The 9,130-nt window shown below is 53.9% G+C and overlaps 1 protein-coding gene across 3 annotated transcripts; it reads right to left on the minus strand.

Annotated features, from left to right (window-relative positions):
* Positions 1 to 513: 513 nt before the first annotated feature.
* On the minus strand, positions 514 to 6,858 carry NRSN2 (neurensin 2). Of its 3 annotated transcripts, XM_020900848.2 has the most exons (4): positions 6,763 to 6,816; positions 4,488 to 4,602; positions 4,043 to 4,237; positions 514 to 2,421 (listed from the first exon to the last, which is right to left on the minus strand). In XM_020900848.2, exons 3-4 carry the CDS (start codon positions 4,226 to 4,228, stop codon positions 1,996 to 1,998), a joined length of 612 nt encoding a protein of 203 aa, XP_020756507.2. In that variant the 5' UTR covers positions 4,229 to 4,237; positions 4,488 to 4,602; positions 6,763 to 6,816; the 3' UTR covers positions 514 to 1,995. The 3 variants fall into 3 exon arrangements, with proteins under 3 accessions (XP_020756507.2, XP_020756506.2, XP_070328599.1); XM_020900847.2 differs by lacking the exon at positions 4,488 to 4,602 and having other exon boundaries at positions 6,763 to 6,858; XM_070472498.1 differs by lacking the exons at positions 4,488 to 4,602; positions 6,763 to 6,816 and adding an exon at positions 4,628 to 5,791.
* Between the last annotated feature and the right edge of the window lie 2,272 nt (positions 6,859 to 9,130).

The following is a 9,130-nucleotide window of genomic DNA, read 5'->3' on the forward strand; positions in this document are numbered from 1 at the left end:
GGAAGATTCCTTGGAGGAAGGCATGGCAACCCACTCCAGTATTCTTGCCTGGAGAATCCCATGACGGAGGAGCCTGGTGGGCTACAGTCCATCGGGTCACAAAGAGCTGGACACAACTGCAGCGACTTAGGACGCACCTCATAGGTTGTCGTGAAGGTTCAGTGAGCTCCTATCTGTAAGGCCCTGAGAACAGGGCCTGGCCCCCAGTGAGTGCCAGGAGAGGCTAACTGTATTTATTTTCCTGGAAAAGATCCCACTTTTAGCTCCAGCTCTGGCTCTCAGAACCCCTTCCTCCCATCCTTCTCAGAGATGGGGACAGAAATTTGTCAAGTTGGTTGAGAAATTTCCCATCTCACCTGTAAAGTGATGATAATCATCCACTTTCCCAAAAGATTACTGTGAGGAGCGAATGAGAATGGACCTAATTGCCCAGCACACAGTAGGTGTCATAAAAGTCTCCTTTCTCCCTTGCCAGCCCCTGGTGGTCAGGGAGAAGAGAAGCAAAGTCAGTACCCATGTCAACTGTTTATTGAAAGGCAGAGGGAGGGGCAGGAGAGTGAAAGATGGGGAGAGGCAGTAGAGCCTGCCTGCTGGAGGAGGACTGAGGACCCTCCCAGGATGGCCTGCCCCAAATCCCCCTACCCTCCCATACCCCGACTCCAGTGAGACTGAGGGGAATGGTGGAGGCGTGAGCCTTGGGCCTCTTTCTCCAGCTGTCTTGGAGCTCCCCCTAGTGGTTGGGAACAGAGATGCTGTATCTGGCTGTGGAGATGGACCAGTGCCTTCAGAAGGCACATTTGTTGCAGTGTGAGGTCAGGACCTGTGGCTGATGGTTTCTAGGTGGGTGGGCTCTGAGGGGCAAAGACATTCCAGTTCTCCTGTCTTCTGGCTCTTAGAGACTATTTAAATGTATGTCCACAGTATCTTCTGAGCCACCTGGGACCATTAGGCATCAGCCAGTCTCTCTGGGAGACTAGACCCTGATGTTGGGAAAAATTGAAGGCAGGAGGAGAAGGGGACGACAGAGGATGAGATGGCTGGATGGCATCACTGACTCAATGGACATGAGTTTGAGCAAGCTCTGGGAGATGGTGAAGGACAGGGAAGCCTGGCGTGCTGCAGTCCCTGGAGTTGCAGAGTTGGACATGACTGAGTGATTGAACAACAAGCCTCTTTGGGCCAAACTTGTGCCACCCCTGGGGGGGTCCCCTGACGGCCAGGAAGGTGTGGCATCCTGCTCCAGCCATACAACAAGATCTGTCCCAGGAGTCTAGAGACGTGGGTCCAAGTTCCTGCAAACTCAGGTAGGTGGACTGCCAGACTCTCTCAACCACCTTATCTGTAAACTGGGACTAGTTCAGGATGGGGTGGACTCAGGGGCTCTGATAGCAAAATGCATAGAAAGCATACTGTAGGGGATCAATAATCTCACACCATCTTGGTCCTAGTGAGCATCTTTGACTCATCCCAAGGCATCCTGGTGCAGCCGACAGAGGGAGGGGTCAGTGGGTAAGAAGGACCCTACTACCCCTCCCCCATCTTTGTCTATGGCAGGTAATACTTATATCCTGGGGAGAAAAAGAAAGTTATGGAACTCTAGAATCTGGTCCACATCGCTCATAGTATAGAGGCAGGAACTGATGGTCTGAAAGGTTAAGGGACTTGCCCAAGGTCATATAGAGGAAAGAGTGTGGACAGGGTGAGGGAGATGTTTTCTGTTTCTGAATGGTCTTGTAGAGGAGGGATGGGTGGGCAGTTTTGTGGGGACTCAGGAAAGGCTGGCATCTTGGATGAGTTAGGGCCCCACCCCTGGGAAGGGACACAGAGATGTGAGGTCCAGACTTTCTGACTTGGGGTTGGGTCTTCTAAGGGCTTCAGTGGAAAGGGGCCCACTGAAAGGGATAAGTTAGGGATATGGTGGGAAGCTAGGTTGTGGTGGGGAGGAGGAAGCCTCTAGACCCCAGGTCTGGCTCCTCCTCTGGCTGCATGGGCAGCTCAAAAGTCCCGCTTGGGCTGGATGGTCTGCACAGAGGACTGCCCAAAGTGGCTGGTGGGTGGCGAGAACCAAGACTGGCCACTGGCATCATGGAAGATGGGGGACAACTGCTGCTCCAGCTCATCCCCGAAGACCTCCACGTGGCCGTCGGCTTCAGTATCCAAGGGTTCCGCCTTGGTGTCCTGGCCCAGCCAACCTGTCATGGCCCAGACCAGGCAGATGGCCAGCAGGGTCCCAGCTGCCCCGCAGAGCACTGTGCCTGCCAGGCGGCAGGTGAGCAGGGCCTGGTTGTAGTCGGCCGCTCGCTGATCCAACACCAGGAACTCGCCCTCTCCGATGCCCTCCAACTTGGGGGGCACTGCGTAGCCAGTGATCAGGGCAGCCATACCCAGCAGCAGAAGCAGGGCACCAGAGGATAAGCTGATCTGAAGAGAGGCAGACAGATTGGGAGGTAGTCAGAGTCAGCTGGGGCCCCAGGCCAAGGGATCCCAATTGGACTTTAAGGTAACCCCTTAAGAGACGGGGTCATAGACACACCTACTAGGATCTGACAAGAGGCACAAACTGTCATGTTCTATTTGGAATCTTGAGGACTCTGGACTAATTTCCCTTGAAGCCCCCACCTAGCAGTGGATTTCTTCTGCCAGCCTTGATTCCTCCTCCCTCGTCCTTTGAGTCCCATCTTATCCCTCTGTCCCATCTCTAACCCTCTGTTGGGTTAACTTCTACACACCCCTCAGATCGCAGGCATCTCAAACCTCACCCCTTCAGGGTAGCCTTCTAGTATACCCTTGGACAGGGTCAAGTGCCCTGCTCTGTACTCAAGCAAACTCTGTGCCCGTTTGTTCTTCAGTGCACTCACCTTGATGCACACTTGGATATGTACTTTGGTTACTGTGTATATGGTGTCTGCCTGCTATACCAGACTGAGAAAGCCACGACATCAGAGACAGTCTATTTGGGCTCCCGAGGGGTCTTCTGTGCCTAGCACGGTACTCGTACAGAGCAGTAGCTAAGGGAATGTTTGCAGAATGACTAAATGAACCATAACTAGGAGTTCCTCAAAGACAGGGGCCACATTGTCTTAAATTCTGTGTCCCCCAAAACCTAGCACACTGCTTAGCAATAAGGAGGTGATCAAAAACTTAAAATATATACTTTCTCCTGGAAGTCTTCCCTGATCACCCCAGGTCCTGAAGACATTTTCTGTCCTGGCCTCCTATGTACACTGGGCCTGAGGTTGTGCATTCACTGTGCAGGTTGGCACCTCGTCTTCCCACTAGAGTAAAGCCTTCGGAAAGCAGAGAGGAGGGACCCTCTGTCTCAAACTTACTACAGTATTTGTCAAAGAGCATTGTAAATACCTGGCTCACTGCCACCTCCATACCTTTACCCAGATGGTGCTCCCTAACTGACCCCTCTCCATGGCTGCTAAGGACATCGACTGTTAGTTTCTCCCATGTCTTCCACTCCCCTGGCAACAGTCCCTCAACATATCACTGGGAAGCTACAGGAAGATCTGAATGAGGTGAACCCTTCTTTCTACCAGTCAGCACATACCATCGCTCTGGCCATAGTCATTAGCTCAGGGCTTGGCAAGTGACCCAATGAGAGCTGATGCAAAACTTCCCAGTACTTCTGCAAGTGAAAAGCATTGTTTCTTTTCTGAAGGAAATACAGGAGGAAATTCTGATTTCCTTCAGATGGTATGGAGTAAGAGACTGAGGGTCCTCATGGAAGCAGCCATTTGGAGAAGACATGGGGGCCGCAAGGGTATCACAGGGAGCCTGAGGGAAACCTTGAGTCTCCAGTGTGATGGTCTGAACTGCTGGATCGAACTTTGCCTGAAGACACCCAACCTCTGATCTCTTCTATAAAATAAGTAATATTTCACCTTTATTGTTGAAACTCATTTGAGTTGGATTTCCTGTTGCCTGAACATGCAAGACTCTAACTTGCTACACAGTCCCTTTCCTTTCCATCCACTGGTCCCACCTCCTCCCTGAAACCACAGGAAATCACTAGTCGCTCCTCTTCCCACCTTACCTTCCAGCACAGTGTGGGCCAAGACTGATGAGGGCACAGTACGGGGGGCCCCTCAGGGTCATCGCTGAGGGTGGTACCCGCACAGTCCTCGTAGAAGAGGTGTAGATAGGAGCGGACCCCATACCATTTGCCATCTTCCACATTAGGGCCTCGGCTGCAGCTGCAGGGCCGGTCACAGCTCGGCATCCTGGGTCCCTGTGGGGTGGGTCAGTGAGGGCTGCCCATGGAGACTCTCCAAGGTCCCCTGAATTTTCATGCTCCTTTTACCACTCCACACATTTTAGGCACCTCACACTCTTAGCAGAGTCTGCCCTTCTGGAATTCTGGCCTGTCTTTCCCTGAGTATAGTGAGAATGAACCAAGGCCTTGCACGTTTAGCCCATAACCCAGCAATCTGTTGGTGGCAATAAATGTGCCTGTTAACTCTGGAGGTAGCCCAGGCTACCTGGGACTGTGGGTTCTGGAGCCTGACTGGCTGGTTTGGAATCCAGGATCCACCACGTCCTGGCTGTGTGACGTCCAACAAGTATTTTCACCTCCCTGAGTCTCAGTTTCCTCATCTGTAAAACAGAGTTGATCACATACCTGCTTCATATAGTTATTTGTCCAGTGCCAAGAAATGATAGCTTCTGTGATTATCACTGCAACGTCTTCGTTGTTTTATCCTGAACATCTCCAGCCCCATGTCTAGAGTGAGAGCTCCTCATCTCCATTTCCTCTCCAAATGTCTTCCCCTTAATTTCCCACCTTTCAAGGTACTTTGGGGGTTAACTGCCATGGCTGCCACTTGTCCCACAGGATGGAGCTCCCCAAACTGCAAGGTCCTCAAAGATCCCTCCCCAGGGCTGCCCTTCAGAAGGCAAAAATCTCTAAGTCCCAAGACATCTTGACTCCACAGATGGAGACAATCAGAGGCCCTCAGGCTACAGGGCTGAGGTTCAAGATCAGATTTCTATACACACCTTTCTAAGGACCTTGCGTCTCACAGGTGGAGACACTGAGGCCTAGGGAATGGAGGGTACTTGTGTATCCACGCATCCTTAGGACTAAAAGCTAAGGGGTTGGGGGATGCTGGGAGGGACTGGGCTCCCCTCCATCCCATAATGGCTCAAAGGCTCTCTGAACAGCTTCAAACAAACTGAAGTAATGTGCTTACACTGAAGGATAAGACAAATTTCTAGCCCCCTCTCATTTCTAGATTGTGGCCCTCAAATCCTTGTGTAGAGAGACTCACCAGCATACAAACAGATACCACAGACACACACACACATACACACACACACACACACCAGAGACATACACAGATAGATGCACACACACCCCCCAACACAAGCACACAAACACCTCAGGGACACACGGACAGCCACACGCAGGTCATATAGAGACCCACAGCACAAAGAGACACACCACACACACCCACGCACAGACACAAACAGCGCGTATTGGAGGAAATCCTATGGGTCCACACCGGCACAGAGGTGCGGTTTAAAACTCATCCGTAAATCGCAGCTCTCCACAGCTCTCACCCAAAACGCACGCGGGGAACACAAAAAGCGTCAAAGACATCGCCCCGCCCTCTCTCCCGCAATTGACAGACAATGGGAAAAGCTCAAGACCAAAGGCGAAAGACTGAGAAAGAAGACCGACCGAAGTCGGTGGAGTGAGCCGGCGCCCCCAGGGGCGGGGGCGGGGAGAGGCGGGCAGAGGCGGGACTCTACAAAGGGGTGGCCAGAGCGGGGCCCGCCCGGGGGAGGGGGTGAGAATATAACGACCACTGATGGAGGAGCCTGGGGGGGCAGGGAGGGGCGCGGGGTTCGTACGCCTGGGTTAGCTCCTCCCTTGCATCTCACTGTCCCTTTCCTCCAAACACACACGATCACCTGATCCCACTGGCGTCAGAGCAGGAAGGTGACCTTGACGCTGCCCCCGCGCTCGTCGACCTGGCCCCTCCCTCTCCTTCTAGGGTTGCCGGGAGGCTGACAAGCGGTCTGGGGAAGGGAGGGAGAGGATGCTGAGGACCCTGGACCTAGGTTGCCATAGGAACCGTCGGGGAGCAGTCCTTAGGCAGGAAGAGGGAGGAGCTCCGGGAAGAGGAGGGGGCTCCTGGGTTTGGGGGATGGAGGCTGCGGCCAGGAGGTGAGCGATGACAGGCGCAAGGGCCAGAAGATGGATGGAGTCTCTCGCCTTTATGGGGTCTCAGTTCTCCTTCCCAGACCCCCAGACCCTCTCACTCCAGCATCCAGTGTCGCTCTGGCCAGAAGGTGCTAGGGAGGGGGGAAGGGGGTCCGAGGCCCAGGAGAGCAGGCCAACTCCCCCCGCCCACTAGCGCACACTGTTTCAGAATCGACCACAGGTTCCTTAAGCGCATCCTTTTTCCTAGAGGGAAACCGAGGCAGAAAGGGATGGGGATGAGTTTTCCGCAGAGAGGTGGGTGGGGTCTTGTCCTGGAGGCCTCCGCCCAGCCTATCGACCCTGAAGGGTCTCGGAGCGTGGGGGCTGGTGCGGGGGTGGGGGGCTGGTGAGACCTCTGACCCCTGCTCCTTCCCTGGGACCCCACCTCCCAAAGCCCGAGGCACACCAGGACTGGGGCACCGCCGTTCTGCCCGAGGAGGGACACGGCCAAACTGGGGGTTGGCAGGGATGGGGGGGGGGGGGCTCTCCGGGTCTTGGGAGGAGGCGGGGCGGGGGTCGGGCCGCGAGTGGAGAGGGGCTGAGCTCACCTCTTGGTCCGCGGTCTCTGCCGAGCGCGAGCACAAGCAGAGCAGAAGCGGGTTGTGTTGGCGCCTGCGCCGCAGTCGGGGGGCGGGGGTGACACGGGGGTGGAGGGGGCGTCAGCCCGCCCCGAGGGCTGGCTCCGCAGATTTCGGACCCCTGCAGGACTGTGAGCCCCTCTCCCCTTCCAAGAAGTCCCTTCTCTCTCTGAGACCCCAGACCCCTCGCGGGGACCCCACCACCTCCCTGGACCCGACTTTCTCATGCAGCCCCTCAAACTCCTCCCCTGACTGCTCCATCAGTCTCTCAGCCCTCTGACTAAAGACCCTTGACTCTGTGAACCTTCATTTCCTCACTTGGAGTAAAGGAAATCAACTCTGAATATTCATTGGAAGGACTAATGCTGAAGCTGGAGCTCCAATACTTTGGCCACCTGATGTGAAGAGCTGACTCATTAGAAAAGACCCTGCTGCTGGAAAGATTGAAGGCAGGAAGGGAAGGGGACAAGAGAGGATGAGGTGGTTGCATGGCATCCCCGGCTCAATAGACATGAGTTTGAGCAAACTCCCGGAGATGGTGAAGGACAGGGAAGCCTGGCATGCTGCAGTCCATGGGTCGCAAAGAGTCGGACACCACTGAGCAACTGAACACCAACATTTCCTCACTGCATCCTCGGTTCCCTCTGGCCCTCCATCTCTCTCAGGGACCCCTCACTCGCTCATCTCATGGCCACAGCCCCATCCTCTTCACAGACTCCCTGCTCTCCCAGCCCCCACCCATGGTTGAGCCCCACCTCTCTCCCCCTGGGTTCCTACTAAGAAGTTCCCTCCTGCTTGCATCAGAAGCCCCTTGTCTGACTGAAGTCCTCACCCTCTCCCTGAGTCCCCCATCTTCTGTCCATTCTCTCCCTCTGTGAGCCCCTACCCCTTGCTGAGGATAGGCGCCACTTAGCTTGAGAAGGGAGCTGGTATGGGGAGGAGGTGTTGGGGGAGACAAGTGCTTTCTCTTCTGGAAGGATCCTCCCTTGCTCTCTCTCCCAGCTTACCCCTAGCTCCATCCTGGGCAGTGTGTGTCTTCCGGCCCATCTCCCTGGAGAGCCAGCCTTTGCCAGGCAGCCTCATTCCTTGTCATGTGTCCACCCACAGCCTTGGCTTTGTCCCACATTTACTGTATGGTCTTGGCAAAGTCATCATGCCTCTCCAAGCTTCTTCAGGCACCATTGCACACATGTGCTTTCATGCCCTGAGTGTCCAGTCTGTCTTTCCTTGGATTGGAAGTGGGGGACACAGGGATGCATGAACTCTGCAAAGTGAAGACACTTCCTCTTCACTCACTATTGTATCCCTGAGCCTCACATGGCACTTGGCATTGAACTGGGAGCTCAGTAAACACGTATTGAACACAGACTAATAGTAGCAAATATATGATGCTCCAGGCATGCAAAGGGCTTCTCTAAGTGCTTTGTATTCACTACTTACACACTTTTAATTGCATGTGTGTGTGTGAGAGAGAGAGGAAGAGGAATTCCTGGAAGTCAAGACTGAAGGCCTCCCCTGTGACAGGAGATGAAGCTGGAGAGGCAGGCAGACCTGAGATCCTCCAAGGCCTCACAAGCCAAGGTAAGGAATTTGGCTTTCAACCCAAGAGTAGTAGGGAGCCATGGAAAGGTTGCAAAGAGGGGAGGGATGTGCTCTGATCTGCACTCTGAAAAGATTTGTCTGGCTGCTGATCCCTTGGAAGAACAGGATAGGAAGCTCAAGCATGGAAACAAAGGAGGCTCCATATTAGAGATGATGTCTCCTTGCACAGAAATGAATGGATTCAGGGGTGTTAGGGGGTAAAAGGAAGTGCTGGAGTAGCAAAAGATCGGAAACAGGACTTCCCTGGTGGTACAGTGGATAGGAAGCCACCTGCCAGTGCAGGGGACATGAGTTCACTCCTTGGTCCAGAAAGATGCCACGTGCCATGGAGCAACTAAGCCTGTGCCCCAGAACTGCTGAGCCCGAGCTCTAGAGCCTGGAAGTGGCAACTACTGGACCCACATGCTGCAACTACTGAAGCCCAGGTGCCTGGAGCCTGTTCTCTGCCACAAAAGAAGCCACTGCAATGAGAAGTTTGTGCACCGTAACCAAGAGTAGCCTCCACTCACCACAACTAGAGAAAGCCCTGGCACAGCAACGAAGACCCAGCACAACCAAAAATAACTAACTAAATAAACTTAAAAAAAAAAAAGATTGGAAATAACCTGCAGCAGTTTTAAAACCTGGCTGCATATTCCTAAGTGCTTCTCCTACAATGAGGTGGGATATAGGTACCCTCTGTTTGTATCTCGGGTGAGTCGGCAACTGCTTCAACCAATAGAATATGGTGGAAGTG

The sequence above is a fragment of the Odocoileus virginianus genome, chromosome 9, assembly GCF_023699985.2.
Source record: "Odocoileus virginianus isolate 20LAN1187 ecotype Illinois chromosome 9, Ovbor_1.2, whole genome shotgun sequence".
NCBI classification, from domain to species: Eukaryota; Metazoa; Chordata; class Mammalia; order Artiodactyla; family Cervidae; genus Odocoileus; species Odocoileus virginianus.

What these genes read in the sequence shown, in the direction of transcription:
- NRSN2 (XM_070472498.1), bottom strand. An exon ending in GGCCCACACTGTGCTGGAAG is followed by an intron (nt 2,422 to 4,042) that starts GTAAGGTGGGAA and finishes GCCTCTCTTCAG; the next exon opens with ATCAGCTTATCCTCTGGTGC.